Source organism: Bubalus kerabau, chromosome 1 (genome assembly GCF_029407905.1).
Source record: "Bubalus kerabau isolate K-KA32 ecotype Philippines breed swamp buffalo chromosome 1, PCC_UOA_SB_1v2, whole genome shotgun sequence".
NCBI lineage: Eukaryota > Metazoa > Chordata > Mammalia > Artiodactyla > Bovidae > Bubalus > Bubalus kerabau.
In genome coordinates, this window is record NC_073624.1 from 41,603,127 (window position 1) to 41,626,817 (window position 23,691).

The 23,691-nt window shown below is 37.5% G+C and overlaps 1 protein-coding gene across 5 annotated transcripts in view; it reads left to right on the forward strand.

Annotated features, from left to right (window-relative positions):
* Nucleotides 1-23,691, forward strand: part of FAR2 (fatty acyl-CoA reductase 2) — a 170,466-nt gene that overhangs the window by 118,033 nt on the left and 28,742 nt on the right. For all 5 annotated transcript variants that reach the window (XR_008712020.1, XM_055572897.1, XM_055572887.1 and 2 more), the window contains exons 3-4: nt 15,234-15,409; nt 18,564-18,743. Coding sequence is in view for 4 of the 5 variants with exons in the window: in XM_055572897.1 (XP_055428872.1) it covers nt 15,234-15,409; nt 18,564-18,743 (356 nt within the window). In the remaining variant the exon portion in view is untranslated. The remainder of the gene's footprint in view (nt 1-15,233; nt 15,410-18,563; nt 18,744-23,691) is intronic.

The following is a 23,691-nucleotide window of genomic DNA, read 5'->3' on the forward strand; positions in this document are numbered from 1 at the left end:
TATCTGTAAAATGGGATGATAATACTTTACTCACGTACATATATGACAATCTTTGAATGAGGAGAGCTGGCTCTCCCTAAAGCTGTCTTTCAAGATTGATGGAACTTCTTTTCTGGAAACCCTCAGCAAAATTTGCCTTACATCTCATCAGTCAGGGTTAGGTTATGTATCAATTTCTGAACCAACCTGTGTGGCCTGAGGTATGCCATATACTAATTTGTTCAGAAACTCCAGATCTTAGCCTGTCACTGGCCACATGGAAATTCTCAATAATCTCACAGAGAATCTTAAATTAGGGATATGGAGATCCAAGCTGACATATGGGTTGGGGTTGACAAGGAAAAATAAATTTCTCTGTGTTTTGTTAATGTAAAATATAAAATAATACTTTGTGGTATTTTTTAATTTTTAAAGATTTATTTATTTATTGGCTGTGCTGGGTCTTCATTGCTGCATGGGCTTTTCTCTAGCTACAGCAAGCAGGGCTACTCTCCAGTTGCAGTGCATGGGCTTCTCACTGCGGTGGCTTGTCCTTGTGCAGCACGTCTCCGGGGCATTCAGGCTTCCATAGTTGCAGCACGTGGGCTCAGTACTTGTGGCTCCCAGGCTCTAGAGCAAAGTCTCAATAGTTGTGGCTCATGGGCTTAGTTGCTCCACTGCATGCACGATCTTCCTGGATCAGGGATCCAACCTGTTATCTCCTGCACTGGCAGGTGGATTCTTTACTGCTGTACCATCAGAGAAGCCCCTCAGCTTTGTATTTTAACTGATCCAAAACATACCCATACATTTGTCATCTCCAACGCAGAAAGACTGTAGTGTAGTGTTAGTCGCTTAGTTGTGTCTGACTCTTTGCGATCCCTTGGGCTGTAGCCCGCCAGGCTCCTCCAACCATGGGATTCTCTAGGGAAGAATACTGGAGTGGATTGCCATTCCCTTCTCCAGAGGATCTTCTTGACCCAGGGATCAAACCCATGTCTCCTGCATTGCAGGCAGATTCTTTACCATTTGAGCTACAGGGAAGAGAGAACTTGTTGATATCTTAAAACCAAGAAAAAACTACATTCAGCAGTCATCTGCTAAATTCCTCAATGCTCAGGACTTTCCATTTCTAGTCCAGCAGTTGTCTTCTAGTTGCAATTTTAAAATATTTTCTCCAAATCTTTCAAGATAGCCCTAATAGAATCAAATCCAGCATAGAAACTTAGTTTCTTGTAAGCAGTCAGTCTCACTACCTTGCTAAGCCTTCCTTCACACAGGCTCCTAAATTCAACCCCAGAATAAAAGGTATTTTTCCTTTGTCACTAAAAAATTTTTGCTTTGTCTTGGAGACTTTGCTGTTATAGTAACACTACTGAAGATATGTATAAATGAGTATAAAGTGAACAATTATTATAGCACCAAAATGCTCAAGAAATTGAAATATTGAAATATGGGCATTTCTTCTTACATCTCTATTTCTGGTTTTGTAGCAAAGGCATTAATTATACTTCCACAAATTTTGACTTATATGGTCAGATAGAAGGACAGGGCCTGGGCTTCATAAAAAGAGACTGATGTAGTTTAATATTTTTGCAGCATTTCACTAAAAAGTGAAAATATTCCATATGAAGTCTAATCTTCCTCTATTTGGTTAGACTTTGGAGGGAAACAGTGTAAATTGGTTATTCCAAACATTTGGGACCCCACAACCAACTTTACAACATATAGTTATATTTAAAGAAATATACACAGACAACTTTGGTGCAGGAGACCTGGATTTGATCTTTGGGTCAGATCCAGGAAGAGCCCCAAGGAGAAGACAACTCACTCCAGTATTCTTGCCTGGAGAATCCCATAAACAGAGGAGCCTGGTAGGCTACAGTCCATGGGGTAGCAAAGAGTTGGTGTAACTAAGCAACTAACACTTTCACTTTCACTTGACACTCTGCAGGTAATCAACCAAATTTGTTCAATGAATGAATTTAATGTATTCCAGTTCTTCAGACCAGTCTGTTACTTCTATTGTGAGACTACTCTTACCCTAGGTTTTTATTCAGAAAAGTTTTCCTGTATGGTTAGAATTTCTTCTGGAAGGCCTCTGATTTTACAAATTTTTATTAAATATCTTCTATGAATCAAGACCCAGTCTAAAGTCTATCATTGAACTTCATTTGGACGTAGACAGAGTGATTTAAATGTACCCATGCCTTATTCCCAAGAAAGACCTGGTATCATTTTTAAGCAGTACTTGTCTCCTATCACACGTGATGCATGAATTCTTACTGAGCTATATTAATAGTAATACAGTGTGCTTAAAAGTAGATTAATGGTATCGAGTATGCGAGACTTGGAAACTTTTCTTTAAAACATAATAAATAAAAAATGTTACCAGTTTGCCTTTGATTCCCATTGTATTCAGAGGAAATATGATCGAGCCTATCTATTAAAAGCCTGTCCCTCTATCTATTAAAATTCATTCATCAGTTTCATTCCTTTTCTTTCATGGTATGGATAGCAACCACCTCTCACTTCCTGTTTCCATGCCTTCACAGGGAGACAATTAAGTGGGAATGCTTTGGAAAGAAGGTTATTTTTAACTATTTGGTCATATAGGACTGGGACTTGAGAATCAAAAGAGAGGATCAGTTTCTTCACATGTGACTAAGATCCTTGAGAATTTTCAGAGCATTAAAGGAACACATCAATTGAAGTAAATCTATCTGAATTAATGACAGATTCTTGAGAACTTTCTCACAAAGATAAGGTGGCACTCTAAACAAACAACCAGACATATATATAAGTACTGTAAAATATATGTTTATTGTAGTATCACTCACAGTAGCAAACGTGGAACCAGTCTGAATGTTCCACAGTAGAGGGAAAGGTGCACAGATGTGTTGGACTGTTACGCAGGCACTAAAGTTTATGTTTTATAAAACATTAAATAATATGAGAGAGTGCTTATAATACATTCAGAACCAAAAAATATGCAAAATAACATCCAGTGTAATGTCAAGTAATGACCATAAATAGATGCTGATGGGATCTTGGATTAATTTTAGTTTCAGATTATAATGAGCATGTTTACTTTCATGGTGAGGGAAAAAAGTACTGTCTTTTGTAGCGGAAAATCAGAACAATAATCATTTTCCAAAAGAATTCTCTAAATACAATCACAATGAAGATGTTATAGTTTTATGGTGGGAGAAAAAGCCCACTTTTTAAGATGGTAAATAAATAAGGCAGCAAAGCAATTACAAATTTCTAAAATTGTGGAATCAGCTATAAGTTCAGTTGATGTTTAGTTTTGAGACTTTATCAAAATAAACTAGTTTGATTTACTTTTGATTAAAAATATGATTCTAAGTCTATAACATTGTTTTTAAGAAAGATCTCCTAATTTCTTTTACAAAATCTGTGGAGTTTCTAGAGGAAATAAGCCAAATTTCCAATGTTGACATGTGGACATGCTTACTACAGACTCTTATGGGTTGCCAGGAATCCCAAGCTGCCTGCTTAGTCTCTTATTATGAAAAATGTGCCCATTTAGCTGAACCAACCAGCTTTCCAGCTAGGAAAAACAATTTTCAGTGGCGAAATTTATTTTATGCTGCTATCTAGAATATGGCTTTGTTTAACAAGACATGATTCTTTCCCACTACAACAGATAATTGGTTGCAAATAAATCATTCAGTTGTGAAGTTCAAATTGTTGAGAGCATTTTGAGGTTTTTTAGTGCCTTAAAGTTGTGTTCCTTTGTATAACAATGATATCCCATTTATATCTATTTAGGATCTTAAGTTGGTCATAACCTACTCTGAATAATTCTTTAAAAAAACATCAAGAAGACAATATCCATATCTGAAAAATAAAACCACAAGTAGATGAATTTATATTGAGTGAGGTAGTTACTTAAGAGTGAGGTCAGAATCTAAAAATAAAAAAGATGTTTGAGAGAATATCAGAAATGGTTGGGCTTTTCCTCTTAAGCTATAGTAATTAGGTAAGGCAAGGGTTACAATGAGATGCTGCCAGGTTTAGAATGCAGCATGTGAGACCAGGCAAAATTCAGGATTTTACAGGAAAAGGCTGTCCTGTATTATGTCACTGGGAAGTGGATTTATAAACAAAAGCAGAGCTTGGCAGGTTGCACTGGATATTTCAAATCAACTTCTCTGGAAAAATGTGATTACTCAATAAGCTTTCAGTGCCTTTAAGATAAACCTACTTTAAAATACCCTGGAGAGCTTTGGATAGTGAATTATTCTGGGACACACATGGGGCCCTTGGTTCATAGAACTGATTAGATTTAAGGCAATAGAAGATAGCAACATTCCATGAAATAGTTTATTGAATCCTTTTGCAAAACTATCACTGTTTGGTAGTTTTTAGAACACATTAGATCCCTCAGGTGAAAAGTAATGCATTTAAAGAAATTAACTTCTACCAAATAACATCTGCAAAGAAAACACCAGCACTCTGACATCACTACTATTAAGAAGCACCCAACAGAAAAGTGGGCTTCCCAGGTGGCACTAGTGGTAAAGAACCCACCTGCCAATACAGGAGATAGAAGACATGCAAGTTTGATCCCTGGGTCAGGAAGATCCCCTGGAGGAGGGCGTGGCAACCCACTCCAGTATTCTTGCCTGGAGAATCCCATGGACAGAGAAGTCTGGCGGTCTATAGTCCATAGGGTCGCAAAGAGTCGGATACGACTGAAGCAACTTGCACAGCACAGCACATATACTGTGGCTCCACCCTTCCTTCCTACAACAGAAAAGTTAATTTCATATAATATAAAAGTTCCTTGTTAGTTTGCATAGAATTTCATAAGGAAGAATAGCATTTTCATGTTCAGTTCAGGCTACCCTGTGTAAAAGTTGCTTGTTCACAACTTCCAGAACATGAATTTCTGATTGATATTAATGATTCTGTTAGATCTCTATTTAAAACAAAGGCAATTAAAAAAAAGTTTGTATTTTAAATTCCCAAAGTCAGTTTTGTTCCATTACTATATTTTATTTTTCCTAAGAAACAAATGATCCCGCAAAAAGCAAGAGGCTTTTATAAATTTGGGACAACTAGAGGGAATATAACCTTTCCAGGAATTAAAATTTCCCCATGATTAACAGACACATACTTTTGAAAGGGTATAACTGGTTCTCAGTTTGACAGTTACTCAGCTTAGTTTAGTTGAAGCATGTTAAACCTCCCTTCTATGGGTGATTTCTTTCCTTTTAAGAAAAAAAAACCCAAAAAGCCTTTTAAAATTGATTTTGTCTTCTTTAAGGTCCCAGAAACAGAAGTAATTTATTTCTCAATCTCTTGTTTTCTTTTACAATACCATTCACTAGTTTATTCAATCACTAGCATGATTTCACATGTCCAACTTCTTTCCTTCTTTTAAAATTTCTTCCAATCATATTGTCTTTTTCTTAAAAGCTTCATATTGCCTATACTGATTTCACTCCAGAAGTCACCAAGCCACAGGATTCAGCATGACTCTGAAATATATTCAGTTTTTAGAGATACATGGATCACATGGCTAATCAGAAACCTTGGGTGACCCAACACACACAAATACACGTGCATACTGTCTGATTAGCACATTTTGGAAGTGGAGTATTTCTGATGGAAGCAGAAGAGAAGTTTTCCTGTTATTAGAAACCTACTAAGTCGTAGCCACTATGCTAGGTATCTGACTTTTATTACCCTATTTAATCTTCACAAAACTCCATGGTATGCCTTATTGCTGCAACACAGATAAGAAATTAATCCAAGAAAGTTGTCACCTATCCAAGGAAGTACCAAGGAAGTGACAAAGCATATTTTAAATGCAGTTCTCTTATCTCTAAAGCCTATTTTTTTCTCCACTGCATTGCTTTACCACCCCTATGAAATTAACTCCTCTAACCAGGTACTTATTCTGAAAGAACTCTGTGAAAGTGGCTTTTGATGTGGGAACAAGATGATGAATTGAGTCACCTCTAGCATTTATTACAGATTCTTAAGTGAATTATAATTTTGCTAAATGCAAATTTGTTTTCAATAATAGCAGAATATGTATGATATAGAAGTTGTTAACAGTAAATTCTAAGGGTTCTCACCACAAGGAGAATATTTTTGTTCCTTTTTTCTTTTTATTGTTATCTCTATGAGGAGATGGATAGTAATTGAACCTATTGTAATCATTTCACAATATATGTAAATCAAACCATCATGCTATACCTCTTAAGCTTATATAGTGATGTATTCCAATTATTTCTCAATAAAACTGGAAAAAAAAGAATAGTAGAAAAGAAAGAATAGCAGCGTATATACAAATTATTAGTTCTCTGAGATCATAGAGTGTTACAGTCCTTTGATTGACATATTAGATAAACATGTACACTAAGACACCGAGGCCCTAAGAGATGAGTAACTTACCCCAGTCACACAGTTAATAAATGGCAGAACTAGGCTTCAAACTCTGGCCTTCCTGAATCCAAAGAGCCAAATCCAAATTAGGGTCTTTCTAATACAGCAATGGTTCTCATCCTCAGTGTGTATCAGTGTCCCTCGTGAGCCTGTACAAAGTACAGTTGCCCAAGCTTCAACTCAGAACTGAGTCAGAATATCTAAGAGTGGTGCATCTGGGTTTTTGTCTTTTTAAACAACTTCTGAAGCAGGCCTACTGTATGCTAAAATTTAATAACCATAGTACTATACTTAAGACTGTTTTGTGGTCCTAGAGAGTAGTCCTCATGAAAGCAGTAAAAACTTCTAGGTTAATCCTTCATATCTTATGGAAGTTAGCAGTGAACTAGCAAAATTCTAACATTTTGTGAATCTTTACATTAGGTATGATGGTTTTTTGTCTTAATTTACATGTACTTATTTGTATTTAATTGTACTCAACTTAGATTATATATATATCCTTTTAAAATAAGTCTTTCTTGCTCAAGAGCTGACTTATAAAATTCATTGACTTGTTTTAACTCAACACTCTAAAATTTCAATGATAAATTTTCCAGGCTCTCCTTTTCATTGGGATACCAGATATTTCATAGAGATTGCCCTTTATTTTAAGAGACTCACCCCCTTTTTTTTACAAAATAAAAATGTTAAGCAAATTTTGGTGGGTTATTGTGATTAAATAGTAGTTGTATTTGAAGAGAGGAATCAGTAAACTGAATAAAGATCAAAACCTCTCAAGATTAGAAAAGAATGATAACCTAAAGTAGCCTTTAGAAGGTAGTAACCTCCTAGATGCCTCCCAAGTGAGATCATGTGGATAACAAATTGACTGTAGAAGTCCAAGTTCAGGGCTTCTACTTTGTTTCAGAAGCATTATATAAATGTCATGCCCCTCAATTTTTGCCCAAATCCTGTTTTTAATAAAAATGCAGTCTTAGTATTTGGCCATATAAGTCATACCTCAGTTTATTGAACCCCCAAATTTCTCTTTCTGTGAATTTTTTTCTTAGGATTTTCAAGTTTGTCTCTTGCATCTGGGCTATAAGTAACTATTGCCAAAATAGTCTCTCATGTTTAAAAAACAAATTCAAAGAGAAATACTTGTCTGTGTAATGTCAAATCAATGAAACACTCCTAAACTTTCTAAGAACCAGAGTGAATAAGCCAGAAAGAAAAACACCAATACAGTATACTAATGCATATATATGGAATTTAGAAAGATGGTAACGATAACCCTGTATGTGAGACAGCAGAAGAGACACAGATGTATACAACAGTCTTTTGGACTCTGTGGGAGAGGGAGAGGGTGGGATGATTTGGGAGAATGGCACTGAAACATGTAAAATATCATATGTGAAACGAAAAAAAGAAAAATGTATTGCTTTATTATCAGTTCAAAATGTTTAGATCATCTCCCAGCTATTATCTTTCAGTGACCACAGAAATGTATCTTCCATCTATCAAGAGCATGGTTTACTAAAATGAAAAAGCAGCATTCTTGAGTGTTCAAACATAGCAAGTAGTTATTCAACTCTTTACCTTCTTAGTCCTGTGCCATTAAAGAATATATGAGAAGGAAGATGATGAACTCTTAGAATCTAAAATAATTATATTAAGTTCTTTATTAGTGGGCCTTCAATGAAATTTTTGAAATTATATTTTTTAGCTCATTTTTATTCCACCTATTTTTTGCCTTTAATTGATGTTTTGTCCCCGACCTTACCCCTCCAAAAAAAAACAACTTTCAGAAGAGCTAATATCTATTGATGATCCATTTGCATCATTTTGTCTGTCCTTTAATCTTGTCATTATTATAAAAGAAAAGGGTATGCTCTGAGCCTTTCCATATCCCCTACCCTTGGCAGTTAATACAGAGGACCCATAGATCACTTTGAGTCTTCTTTTAGCAGTAGTTACCTGCTGTCTTTTATCCCACCAACACAAAAGAGCTGGTAACCAATTCAGGAATCAAACTCTCATTTATGGTTCTATTACTGTTCTTACAGTGAAGAGTGAAAGTGTTGGTTGCTCAGTCATGTCCAACTCTTTGCAACCCCATGGACAGAGGCCTGCCAGGCTTCTCTGTCCATGGAATTCCCCAGGCAAGAATACTGGAGTGGGTTGCCATTTCCTTCTCCAGGGGATCTTCCTTACCCAGGGACTGAACCCAGGTCTCTGGCATTGCAGGCAGATTCTTTGCCATCTGAGCCATCAGGAAAGCCTGTTCTTAGAGTAATTACTTTCAATTTAACAAGGAAAATTTGAGTTGTTTCAATGAACTGGGTGCTGTCAAGCATAAAGTGATAAAAGAAGAATCAAGGAGTTTACAAACCAGAGGGTGAAATTTAAGTGCAGAATTTTAAAACGGCCATGAATTTTTGGAGTCGGTGTTTCTCTAAATATGGTATTGGACCATCAGACCTATCTATGGAGATGGTTAAGAAATACAACTCTTGGTTACATACCAAACTTACTGAGTCAAGATCTCTGGGGGTGGAGTAAGGGCATTGTGGGGAGAGAACAAATTAGCCAAGATGGCATGTTCAGGCCCTCTCACCCCACATTTTATAAATAATGACTATGTAACAGCTGAGATAATTTATAACACTGCACATGCGCTACACAAGGCACTCGCTTGGTCATGAGGTACTTTGTGCTCTAGGCATTTATGAGCTCCACCTCGAATGTGGTGGCTTCCCTGGTGACTCAGACAGTAAAGAATCTGCCTGCAATGTGGGAGACCCAGGTTTGATTCCTGGATCGGGAAGATCCCTGGAGAAGGAAATGACAATCCACTTCAATATTCTTGCTTGGAGAATTCCATGGACAGAGGAGCCTTGTGGGCCACAGTCCATGGGGTCCCAAAGAGTTGGACATGACTGAGAGACTAACACTTCACTTCATTTCACTAGAACACGGTGGCGTTACTGCTGCATCACGGCTGTGTCTGTTGTGTTGGGTCAGCCACGAGAGGAGAGAATGTAGCGTGTCTACTGCTACGGCTGCAGCATCCACCAGGAGAGAATAAATGTGTCTGCAGTTTCTCTGGCTCCTCGAGTCTTCTTCCAGCCTCTTAACTTGCACCTTGCCTATCCTGGGTTCAGTGAACAGTTTAAACAGTGAGACAGTTGGCACTGTGGGCAGGATCCGAAACAGAGGCATCATTTTTAATTGGTCCCTAGAATTTTCTTTTGCCTATACAGTTTGAAAACCACTGGTCTCTTGTAACTGCCCTGGGCTGTTAAAGAGGGAAGTGAGTCATACACAGTTGTTCATCAGTTATTTGTGTTAACAATGCGACTAAGGAAGCTCTCAGCTTGGGATCAGTTAAAATCAACTTTGAAACCTGATGTGAAATGCAAACTCCTGGGCAGGGCCCAGTAATTTCTTACTTTGTGAGCATGGTATGGGGTCCAGGAATTTTTTAAGATGCATATCTACTGATTTCAGTGCAGTTCACTCAGGGATAACATTTTGAAAAGCACTGACCTGTTGCATGGCAGTTGGCTGCAATCTCTAGCACTCTAGGCTTTGCCAACATTTAATGAGTATTATTTTGTTAGAAGCTATAGCCATATGCTGAGATTTCAGATTAAAAGTTCTTTTACCATCTGAGCCACCAGGGAAGCCCATTCCTGACTATGGCAAGTCCTATTATCAGTTCAGTTCAGTAGCTCAGTCGTGTCCAACCAGCCCCATGGACTGCAGCATGGCAGGCTTCCTGTCCATCACCAACTCCTGGATAGTCGGTGATGCCATCCAACCATCTCATCCTATGTTGAGCCCTTCTCCTCCTGCCTTCAATCTTGCCCAGCATCAAGGTCTTTTCCAGTGAATCAACTCTTTGCATCAGGTGGCCAAAGTATTGGAGTTTCAGCTTCAGCATCAGTCCTTCCAAAGAACATTCAGGACTGATTTCCTTTAAGATGGACTGGTTGGATCTCCTTGCTGTCCAAAGGACTCTAAAGAGTATTCTCCAGCACCACAGTTCGAGGGCATCAGTTCTTTAGCACTCAACTTTCTTTATAGTCCAACTCTCACATCCATACATGACTACTGGAAAAACCATAGCTTTCAGTAGAAGGACCTTTGCTGGCAAAGTCGAGTCTCTGATTTTGAATATGCTGTCTAGGTTGGTCATAGCTTTTCTTCCAAGGAGCAAGTGTTTTAATTTCATGGCTGCAGTCACCATCTGTGGTGATTTTGGAGCCCACAAAAATAAAGCCTGTCACTGTTTCCACTGTTTCCCCATCTATTTGCCATGAAGTGATGGGACCAGATGACATGATCTTAGATTTCTGAATGTTGAGTTTTAAGACAACATTTTCATTCTTCTCTTTCAGTTTCATTAAGAGGCTATTTAGTTCTTCTTCACTTTTTGCATATCTGCATAGCTAAGGTTTTTGATATTTCTCCCAGCAATCTTGATTCCAGTTTGTGCTTCATCCAACCCAGCGTTTCTCATGATGTACTCTGCATATAAGTTAAATAAGCAGGGTGACAATATACAGCTTTGATGTACTCCTTCCCTGATTTGGAACCAGTTGTTTTTCCATGTCCAGTTCTAACTGTTGCTTCTTGACCTGCATACAGATTTCTCAGGAGGCAGGTAAGGTGGATGGTATTCCCATCTCTTGAAGAATTTTCCACAGTTTGCTGTGATCCACACAGTCAAAGGCTTTGGCATAGTCAGTAAAGCAGTAGATATTTTTCTGGAACTCCCTCACTTTTTCAATGATCCAGTGGATGTTGGCAATTTGATCTCTGGCTCCTCGGCCTTTTCTAAATCCAGCTTGAACACCTGGAAGTTCAAAGTTCACTGTTGAAGCCTGGCTTGGAGAATTTTGAGCATTACTTTGCTAGCATGTGAGATGAGTGCAATTGTGTGGTGGTTTGAGCATTCTTTGGCATTGCCTTTCTTTGGGGCTGGAATGAAAACTGACCTTTTCCAGTCCTTGGCCACTGCTGAATTTTCCCAATTTGCTGGCAAACTGAGTGCAGCACTTTCACAGCATCATCTTTTAGGATTTGAAGTAGCTCAACTGGAATTCCATCACCTCCACTAGCATTGTTCGTAGTGATGCTTCCTAAGGCCCACTTGACTTCACATTCCAGGATGTCTGGCTCTAGGTGAGTGATCACATCATCATGATTATCTGGGTCATAAAGATCTTTTTTTGTACAGTTCTTCTGTGTATTCTTTCCACCTCTTTTTAATATCTTCTGCTTCTGTTAGGTCCATACCATTTCTGTCCTTTATTGTGCTCACCTTTGCATGAAAAGTTCCCTTGGTATCTCTGAGTTTCTTGAAGAGATCTCTAGTCTTCCCCATTCTATTGTTTTCCTCTATTTCTTTGCATTGATCACTGAGGAAGGCTTTCTTATCTCTCTTTGTTATTCTTTGGAACTCTGCATTCAAATGGGTATATCTTTACTTTTCTCCTTTGCCTTTCACTTCTTTTCATAGCTGTTTGTAAGTCCTCCTCAGACAACCATTTTGCCTTTTTGCCTTTCTTTTTCTTGGGAATGGTCTTGCTCACTGCCTCCTGTAGAATGTAACGAACCTCCATCTGTAGTTCTTCAGGCACTCTATCAGATCTAATCCCTTGAATCTCTTTGTCACTTTTACTGTATAATCATAAGGGATTTGATTTAGGTCATACCAGCATTTTCTAGTGGTCTTCCCTAATTTCTTCAATTTAAGTCTGAATTTGGCAATAAGGAGTTCATGATCTGAGCCATAGTCAGTTCTGGGTCTTGGTTTTGCTGACTGTACAGAGCTTTTCCATCTTTGGCTGCAAAGAAAATAATCAATCTGATTTCAGTATTGACCATCTGGTAATGGTTATATTATCAGGCCTGGCTAATATAGTAAAATAGGACCCTAATTATTACTGTGGCTTCAGTTGATGCAGCCAATTCATTGATTTATATCAATGGATTGTAAGCAATACCACCTCAATCAGAATACTTCTTTTTAAATTACATTATGTTCATTCAGATATCCCCTCTTATTTGAAAATATAAATCCATAAATAGGATGTTGATTGGGACTTTATTTCAAAAGGACTTTTTGGGAGAAATAGTAATTATCTCCTAAAACAGTAATGCTGTAAATGTATCTTTGTGCTGTTCAACATTGTACAGGTGGTCTGAAAGTATAGTACAATTTAATAATATCCTCTGACTTTTAAAGTCACAAAAACCTGGGACTTTCCTGGTGGTCCAGTGGTTAAGAATCTGCCTTCCAATGCAGGGGATTGGGTTATATCTCTGGTTGGGGATTAAGATCCCACCACCGTGGGGCAACGAGAGCCCAAATGCAACAGCTAGGGAAGCCCCTCCATTCCACAACCAGAGAAAGCCTGCATACCCTAACAAAGACCCAGCACAGCCAAAGAAAATTTAAAAAATAAAATCATAAAAGCCAAAGGCAACAGAAAATGTTTGCATGGCAGCTTGCATCATCTGTGACCAGCCCCATTGCTAAAAGAGTAGACACTGAGGTCATCTTCCATGTCTTGCTCTCAAGCAGCCAAAAGTCTTCACAGGCCAAGGTCAGACTCAACAGAACCTCAAATAGATTTCTTATGAATGAAATCTATCATGACTCAGAAAGAGCCTCCTATAAATTCAGTTGTTAAAAAGGAGGATAACTGTATAAATGTGGCATAAACTTATCCAAAAAAATCCAACCTGTGTCTGTTGTATAATTAACATGAACTACAAAAGAAAATTGTGATACTGGAGAAGACTCTTGAGAGTCCCTTGTATAGGAAGGAGATCAAATTAGTCAATCCTAAAGGAAATCAACCTTGATTATTCACTGAAATGACTGTTGCTAAAACTGAAGGTCCAATACTTTGGCCACCTGATGCAAAGAGCCAACTCATCAGAAAAGACCCTGATGCTGGGAAAGATTGAGAACAGGAGGAGAAGGGGACAACAGAGGATGAGATGGTTAGATAGCATCACGGACTCACTGGACATGAATTTAAGCAAACTCCAGGTGATAGTGGAAGAGAGAGGAGGCTGGCATGCTGTAGTCAATGGGGTTGCAAAGAGTCAGACATGACTTAATGACTCAACAACAACAACAACATAAAGGAAAATGTTCAACCGTGAAAGCAAATATTAGCATCCTTATGATCCATTATGGCTTCCCTGGTGGCTCAGATGGTAAAGCGTCTGCCTGCAATGTGGGAGACCCAAGTTCGATCCCTGGGTTGGGAAGATCCCCTGGAGAAGGAAATGGCAATCCACTCCAGTATCCTTGCCTAGAAAATCTCATGGATGGAGGAGCCTGGTAGGCTACAGTCCATGTGGTCGCAATGAGTTGGACACAACTGAGCGACTTCACTTTTATGACTGGAGAGCTGTTAAATGTCTTTCAAAAGAATTTAAATGACCTTTGTTGAGAATGTCCCTCAGATGCTTTATCAATCTTAGATGTCAAAAAACCATTGAAGAGTGGCCTAACTTTTGAATTATTTTCAGGATTATAATAACACAATATTAAAAAGGCTGGCCCTACAGTGCAGGAAAATAGTAGCTTGGGGACAGATGTATATTATCCTGCCAGGTCAGTATGTGGATTTAATTCCCTTCCCTAGTTGGCTTCATTAAATTTCCAGGATGTCCTCTGAACATGGTCTTACCTGATACAAATGAGACGCGATTTCTGTAAATACCTGAAATCAGCTTCTTATTACCCAGCAGAGAAGCCTGGGGTAAATCTCTAGCGGGAAGGAGAAGCCTTCTGCTAAGGATCAAGGAACAGATGAAAACATTCTTTTGGAGTTAAAAGGGAAAGGAGGATTGTTTGTCTCTACTATATTAGTATTAAACCACATCCTAATTTTCTCTGCTCTTAACCTTTCTAAACGTTTAACCTTACTTTTCTTGCCCTTACTTTTCACAAACCAAACCATTACTACAATAAAGTTTTATTTTATCAAAGTAGATTGGAACCAAGATAGTTTCATTAAAATTGTTATTTTCTGAGAAAATGGAAAATACCAATTCAACCTGAGAACTTCTATGTGTAAGGGAAAATAGAGGCTGTGTTTTACCTGAATAATTGTAATAAAAGCTATATTTGCCAGTACTCTTTCCTTTTCCCTTTATAAATAAATTAGAATATTAAAAAATCAATTAAAATCTGATAAAAAGTACACGAGCTCATGTAATCCTCTTACTAGACAATAACTGCCATTTATATATTAAAATGAGATTATATAAAAATTTTATTTGTTTTACCCATTACAAATTTGCTTAATTTGTTTTTTTTTTCTAATTATCTTTGTGCTTCTAAGTCCTCTTGTTAATCTGATGCAATTAACCAAGTTGTTTTGAACCTGCGCTTATGAGACCTTAAAGGCTGGTGATTTTGCTGGTAATTTGTCAAGGTATATAAAGGCTGGTGAGTTTGCCCTGAAAACAGTATCTCCCAGGCAGAAATGGAAATAATCACCATGTTTAAACATGAAGCTGTCTTGGAAGGGAAGAGAGGATGGTGCAAGATATGGATGACTTATTACCACTGCTTCACCCAGGAAAAGTTCCAAATACACTCCTTACTGGTCACTGGAACTTTTTCTGAATGTTTATCAAATTAAGAGGAGCAAGAATTATTCTAAGCTGACCTTGAATTGCAGATGACCTTGAAATATAGCAGATGGCTGTCATATTATTACAACTAATAACCAGTTTTTGTGAATTAAAATGAAATAAATCAGTGAAAATAAGAACATTATTGGTGATGATGATCTTTGATGATTTATATGTTTTAGCTGTTTGAAAAAGTCAAAGAAGTTTGTCCAAATGTGCATGAGAAGATCCGAGCTATTTCTGCAGACCTCAATCAGAATGACTTTGCCATCAGCAAGGAGGACATGCAGGAGCTTCTTTCCCACACAAACATCGTCTTCCACTGTGCCGCTACCGTGCGCTTTGATGACCACCTCAGGTACAGTCCCAGGCCCCTTTCATGACTTGTATTACACATGTGTGTGCACACGTATGTGTAAGTTTCTTCATTATTTCTATTTAAATAATTATTTCTATTATTTCTCAATGAAAACAAAGGAGTAAATCTTTCCCAGAATCTTACCATCCACAGATAACCATTTAATATTGTGAAGACCATCCATTTCAACTTTTCTTTATGCATCTGTAATAAAATAGACTTATGTTCAATTTCTCCAAAAAATGGAATGATGTTTTTGCTACCTGTTCAGTTTTATTTTTAGATATCTTTCATTGTCAATTGATAATTTATTATAATTTGTAGTGACTACATGGCATCCCATTGTACATGTATATAATACACTCAAGCAGTTCTGTACTGAGGGACATTGCTTAGATGTTTCACTGTTATAAACAGCTCTGCAATGAACATCTGTGTATATACATTTTTTCCCTTCAGGTAAATTCCCAAAAGTAGAATTATTAGACACATGCCAGATAAGTCCAGGTTATGAACAGTTTATATTTTGACATATAATGCTAAGTTGCTTTTCAAAAAGGTAGTATGAATTTACACTGTTCTTGGACATATGAGTGCTCGTTTCAGTACCATATTACAATTCTTTAATTCTTTTTATCATTGTTAACATGAAAATGGAAATAGTATTGCATATTTTGGTTTTTATTTCTTTGATAATCAGAAAGGTTGAGAACGTTTAAATGCTGATTGACAGTTTATTCTTTTGTGAAATGCTTGTTTGTGTTCTTCACCTATTTTTCTCCTGAAACAATTTTTTTTTGGTCTACTTTAAGACTTCTTGGAAGATTTAGCATATTAACTCTTCATCTTTTATAAGGCTCAAAATATTTTAACAGTTTATCGTTTGTCCTCAGCTCTGTTTTTATTATTTACAGTTTTTCATTATTTCTTCTAGTATTTTAACTGTTTTATGTTTACATTTAAATCTGACTCATTTAAAATTTACTTACCTCTAAAGAATAATAGGAAAATTCTATAAAAATAAGAGTGATGTATATGTGATGTACAGTATATTTTTTTAATATTAACAGATGATTATTTTTTAAACAACATATATTAAATGATTTATTTTCATTTTTTGTTTAAAAGAAAATAGTATATTAAATGCCTATTTCTGAATCCTTTTTTTAAAAATCCCATTAATTAGACTTTCTTTTCCAATACCACAATATTTTAATGACTACTATTCTTATTTTATTAGGCAAGTATACACACATTTTTCTCTTCTTAAAGAATTTTCCTGACTATTCTCACCTCTTGATTAAACTTAGAATAAATCTGCCAAGTTTGTTTAAGGGTTGTGAGTTTGATTGAGATTACCTTGACTATGTAGATTGATTTAGAAAAATAGCATGATTTAGACATTGACTTTTCCTACCCAAGAACAATGTATATCTTCATTCAATTTTTCTCTTATGATCCTTAATGAAGTTTCATGATTTTATTTATATAGAGCCTACTTATTAATTTGATATCTTTTAAATGTTCTTTTTTGAATATGTGCTGTTCTTCCATTGTAGATTCTAATTTTTGTTTCTATACAGGAAAGCTAGCTATTTTTTTATGTAACTTTTAGAAGTGAACACCAGTTCACCCCAGTTTTTTCCAGCTGCTTTTGTTTTTTCTCAGATATACAGTTATATAATCTGATAGTGATTTTGTGGTTGGCTTTGCAGTGATGGTATTTTTTAACTATATTTTCCTCTCTAATTATAAGGCTGGAACTTCAGAGCAGTGTTAAGCAGTAGTGATTGTGAGCATTTTTCTTGACTCTGACTTTAAAACCAGTGCTCCTTACTTTTCACCATTAAGTATGCACAGGCTATCAAATTGCAGTATATATATTTTAAAATAATTTTCTTCTTATTTTAGTGAAATTATAAAAGTTGAACTGGAAATGGGTATTGAATATCATTTTAAAATTTTTCTATATATATATTTACACATGATCACATATTTTTTTCTTTTTTTGAGTTAGAGTAATAGGTTTCCTAATTTTGCATTAAACATATATTTCTAGAAAAAGAATTACTTCAGTGTCATCATATCCATATGTTTATGCAGCTTTGTGTTCTATTAGGTAAAATTTAGAGTTTTAACATCATTTTTTTAACCGAAGTATAGTTGATTTACAATGTTGTTTTAATTTCTGTACAGCAAAATGATTCAGTTATATATATACACATATATATATGTATACATTCTTTTTTATATGCTTTTCCATTATGGTTTATCATAAGATACAGAATATAGTTCCCTGTGCTTTACTTTAGAAACTTGTAATTTATCCATCCTATAAATAATAGTCAGCATCTGCTAATCCCAAACTCCCAATTCATCCCTTCCCCACCTCTCTCCCCCTTGGCAACTTCATCTGTTCTCTATTGACATCAATTTTTATATCTGACCTATACCTTTGCAATAGAAACATATTTATCATTCTATATTCACTGTTGTTCTCCTCTAGTTTATTTGAATTTTCTAACTTAAGGTAGACGCCTAATTTATGTTTTTTATTCTTTTAATGGCTGCTTATGCTATGCTATGCTAAGTTGCTTCAGTCGTGTCCGACTCTGTGCGACCCCATAGACGGCAGCCCACCAGGCTCTGTCGTCCCTGGGATTCTCCAGGCAAGAATACTGGAGTGGGTTGCCATTTCCTTCTCCAGTGCATGAAAAGAGAAAAGTGAAAGTGAAGTTGCTCAGTCGTGTCCGACTCTTAGCGACCCCATGGACTGCAGCCTACCAGGCTCCTCCGTCCATGGGATTTTCCAGGCAAGAGTACTGGAGTGGGGTGCCATTGCCTTCTCCAATGGCTGCTTAAGAAGTCCCTTTATAAATTCAGAGGACTGTGATTTTCTTTCCTTCCAGTTGATTTAGAATCAGATGACTTCTCAACATGTATCACAGAATTTATATGCACAAAAGACATCATCAACATATAACATATTCCAAGTATCATATAACTGTGTGGCCATGACCCATACTTTTCCTCCTGGTCCTTCAATGCAGCCACAAAAATCAGATGGATATGCCAGTTACTCCAGTAGGTGCAGCTCCAGCAAAACGGGATGTGACTTGCCTCACTGTATTTCCTTTTGCCTAACCTTCTCCAGACATGCTGTGCAGCTTAACGTCACTGCCACCCAGCAGCTTCTGCTCATGGCCAGTCAGATGCCGAAGCTGGAAGCCTTCATACACATTTCTACTGCCTTTTCAAATTGTAACCTGAAGCACATTGATGAAGTCGTCTATCCATGTCCTGTGGAGCCAAAAAAAATCATTGACTCCATGGAGTAAGTAACATGGGTTACATGGTGGGTGGGGGTGAAGGGAGACGGACTTTCGTTCACTTACAAAGTAAGACAGTGAGATACCCTGGGAGCAGAATGCTTTGGAAAGGTGCCAGCTTCAGCTCCCTGTCCTTGCTATTCTCTGTCCCCAGTGGGGAGTAGAGTGCTTCTTGATGGAGGAGAATTGGGATAGAAAAGCTGTATTAGGTTGCTTAGAATTCCATGAGGTACTTGAGAATACTTTACATGGAGGTGGTTTCTCACTTCTTAGTGAACTAAGTTTTGCTACTAGATTTATTTTTTTCAAGGGAAGTGTCAGGGCTTCCCAGGTGACACTAGTACAGGAGACACAAGAGGTGCGGATTTGATCCCTGGGTCAGGAAGATCCCCTGGAGGAGGGCATGGCAATCCACTCCAGTATTCTTGCTTGGAGAGTCTCATGGACATAGGAACCTGGTGGACTACAGTGCATAGGATTGCAAAAGAGTCAGACACAACTAAAGCGACTTAGCATGCACGCAAGGGAAATTTGCATATATAGTATGTAAACGTCCAGAAGAAAGGTTTTATCATTAGACTGGCAATGGTTCTTCAACTTACTAGCTCTGTGACCTTGAGCAAATCTTTGGCATCTCTGAGCCTTAATTCCTTCATGTGTGAAATGAGGCTAATAATAGTGCCTGTCTTTATAGCTGTGATGATAATGTGAGTTATACAAAGCAGTTACTACAGTGCTTAATAGCAGTTAATCAAAAAATTAATAAAGAAGAACTAATAGGGAAGAGAAATTTCTTCCAAATCTGGCAGAAAGTGTTGGTTTCTTGATCTATTCAGCTGAGAGACACTTCCCTTATGATCCTATTATGCAGGAAAGACAGAAGTCTAGGATTTTTCTCTTTGGCCAACTAACAGGAACTATTTTTTTTTTTTAGGACAGCACCCTGATCTCAAAATAAGTATGTTTTTCTGTTCTGCCTCTTCATTCTTATGTTACATTTACCAAATTTGCCTTATTTTGTTTGCTTTTTAAAAGACTCTGCATAAAACATATTATAGCAGAGAAAATACTCTCTCACAGTGGATCTGTCAGATTTTAATTTTTTATAATACTCTATTTCTATTTTAGATATACTCTTTAGCTTTAGCTAAATCAAGAGTTTATTCCCTTCAGGGCAAACATTTTTATCTCATACAGCTCTGAGAACAGATATTTTTACCTGTCATTTTAAAATAACCAGGACGAAAGAAAAATGAAAGTCACTTAAAGGAGACAGAGGTTGCTTAAAGTTGCTAATAAATCATGATTTGCTTAACTGGTGCAAAGGAACCTTTCAGAGTCCAGAATTTCTCAGGATAGTTGGAGAAAAGACACTGTGATGTCAAAGTTGGTGCAGGAAAGTCGAGGTCTAAAGCCTTGACATGTTTTCAGGATGGAAATGATTTGTATGCTGTTTAGCCATCCTCTTACAGCTTTGTCTTTTGGTAAATGTGGTGTTTATGAATGTGATAAGCCCATGAAATAGGAAATGGCAACCCACTCCAGTATTCCTGCCTGGAAAATTCCATGAACAGAGGAGCCTGGCAGGCTACTTACTGTCCATAAGATTGCAAAAGAGTCAGACCCAACTGAGAAAATGAGCACTCAGAAGCCCAGGAAAGGAGCAGACTTCTCCCCATCCTTTGATTTTTCTGAGAGGTCACCAGAGAAAAAGGTAGGAAATGGAGATTCAGTTCACCCAGAGATTCCATACCACTTTCTCCCTCTCACACTGTGTCCAGATGCTCAAACCCTCCCACACCCCATTTCAAAGAATAAGCTCACCTCCCAGAGGAAGAGTTGATTTATTAACAGGCATTCTCCACTCCCCAGCATATGTCAACTGGTAAAGGCAGGTATCGGCTATATGATTGATGATCAAACTGTAATGGACATTTAGTACAAAATTTATGTCTGTCTGTCATGTACTGCTCTCCAAGAACAATTATTTTAAAACATTCATATATGTAGCCAAACAGAACTAGGAGAACAATTATATTTTGTCTCAACAAAATACATTTCAATGCAGTTAAGGAACTAACGCTTTTTTTTTTTAACAAAGAGAACATCATTACCACGGTTTATTTATTTAAATTTTTATACTCAGAACCACCTGTCCAGCACCATCCCTCTCAGTCTGACATGTGTGCTGCAGTCACACAAAGTACTCTCTCTCATACGTCTCTGCCTTGGCTTAGGTTGTTCTGTCTCTAGAAGCTACTTCTACCTCTGCTTCCTCTGGTAAGTTCTTATCCAGACATCAAAGCTTTCCGCTGGGAGCACATGGATTCAGGTGGCCATTCCCGTGCTCCCAGAGCACCCTGTGCTCATCCTCATCATGACATTTAGCACAGGTCATTCTAAATGTCTGATTATTTGTCTGTATCTCCAGTGGCCAATGAGATTCTCAAAGGAGGAGACTGTCTCTTGTTCCTTCTTGTTCTTCAATGCCAGCACAAAGTAGGAACTCAAATATTGCTGAATGAATGAAAAGTTTTTGATGGAACTGGATGATCTTTGTTCATACCACTCTGGCTAAGATGTGTTCTTGCTTGTTTGTTTAGACAAAGCAGGAATAGAATTCCATAGCAAGCTGGTATTTGAGAGTGTGAAGTCTTACATATAAAATACATATATGCCCTCATCTTATCTGTGTTTTGGATTGCTCTTTTTGTCTTCTTAAAGTTGGAATAAAACCAATGTGTTAAGTTTGGAATAATGCTTTGAATAAATCCCAGCAGCCCCTCACCAACTAGACCATTGTTTATGACTGTTTCAACAATTCCTATATCAGATAGAATTTTCTGAAGTTTTAAAATGACAGCATTAAAGTTATTCTGAATAAATACTACTGCACCTAAATCCAGGTTTAGTTGCTCTGTTTTAAGAAAATATTTTTCTCTGATTTCTTCTCTATTTTGTAATTGGCCTCTGGTTAAAATAAAATTGCCCTTGGAGATTTTTATTAACAGTAACCCTATGGGGTCTAGCCACTGTTATTGTTCTGAGTACTGCAGTGGTCCTCATTTTCTACAAAAAAGGAACCAAGAGTTAAACAGCAAGAAAATCTTGAAGCGTTGTGATCAAATAAAATCTCTCATAAAAGAGTAATGAATACATTAATTTTAGATGGGGGGAGAGGAAATCGTTTCACAATGTATGTATGCATGCTAAGTTGCTTCAGTCGTGTTCAATTCTTTGTGACCCCATGGACTGTACAGGCTCCTCTGTCCATGGAAATTTTCCAGGCAAGAATGGTCGGAGAGGGCAATGGCAAGCCACTCCAGTACTCTTGCCTGGAAAATCCCATGGACTGAGGAGCCTGGTAGGTTAAAGTCCATGGGGTCATGAAGAGTCGGACACAACTGAGCGACTTCACTGTCACTTTTCACTTTCATGTGTTGGGGAAGGAAATGGCAACCTACTCCAGTGTTCTTGCCTGGAGAATCCCAGGGACGGCGGAGCCTGGTTGGCTGCCGTCTATGGGGTCGCACAGAGTCGGACACGACTAAAGCGACTTAGCAGCAGCAGCAGCAGCAATACTGGAGTGGGTTGCCATTTCCTACACCAGGGGATCCTTGCCACCCAGGGATTGAACCCTCATCTCCTGCAGCTCCTGTATTGCAGGTGGATTCTATACCACTGAGCCACCGGGGAAGCCCATTCACAATGTATATGTGTAACAAATCATCACGATATGCACTGTCTTAAAATTTTGTTCATCAGTTATACCTTAGTAAAGCTGAAAAAAAAGAAAAAAAAATCACCCATAAAACAGTAAAATGAACCTTTGTTTTTCCAGAGAAGCAATTTAATGGGAATTACAGTTCTGGGAAATAAAAGAGGGTGTGCACTTTTTTGCCAGGAACTTTCCCGATTGTGCAGGCTGAAGAGATCCTGCTTGGCATTGTTAATAAAGGGAATGGAACTGTGAACCAAACCCAACACCTCTCATTCCTGCCCCGTACTTCTGTCCTTCTCAGCCCACCCCATGTTCTGTCCATCTCACAGCCCAGCCCCTCCCTTCCTTCAGCCCATCTCTGAAAATCCAGAATTACCTTTGTCCCTAACCATTCCCAAAAGATACATTTTGATTATCTTATTATGGAAACTTTAGTATACACACATTTTCATAATAAATTAGGACTTGATGTTTTTAATTGGCCTTTCGTGTTCAGCAACTGATTATCTGTGCACTTGTCTTCTGCCCCTCATCCCAACACAGACGTTTTATGATGTAATGATGTCACCATTCTTATAATTTCTGCCTTTATATTTCCAGCTTCTACATAGTTGGTAATATTTACCTTTAGAAACTCATGTGTGTAAATGGATCAGGGATGACCAACAAACTCCAGTTTTCCAGAATAACAGTTTAAGTGGAATGTTTATTTTTAAAAATGCTCATAGCTGACCAACAAGGACAGAAGTTTGGGGCTTATGCTTCCCATACTTTTTAGGCCAAGGTAAATCCTCTTAGGGGGTCTGTGTAGAAGAAAAAAGCTTTTACATCTGTATAAAACCTGAAATAACTAGAGTTAGGAACCAGAAAAATGGATCCATAATTACTTAGTGCTTTATTTAGCATGCTTAAACCAATCTAGTAAATATGCAGTAAGAAGGGAAGGATTCTATGAATCATCATTGAGCAATTACTTGGAACAAAGGCACTTTCACAGACATTTAATTCCTTAACATAACATTGTAGGGCTGATACTATTATGGCTAATGTACTAACAAAGGAACACAGCCTCAGCAAGGTTAAGTAACTCTTCACAAGTCTCTCAACTAGTAAGTTGCAGAGACACAAAGGTTTTCCATGGCCATGTGATTACGGTCTTTCTAGTATATGCACATACTTGCCCATGTGATTAAATGGTGCTTTCTTAAGATAGGGACTGTACTTTCAAGGAG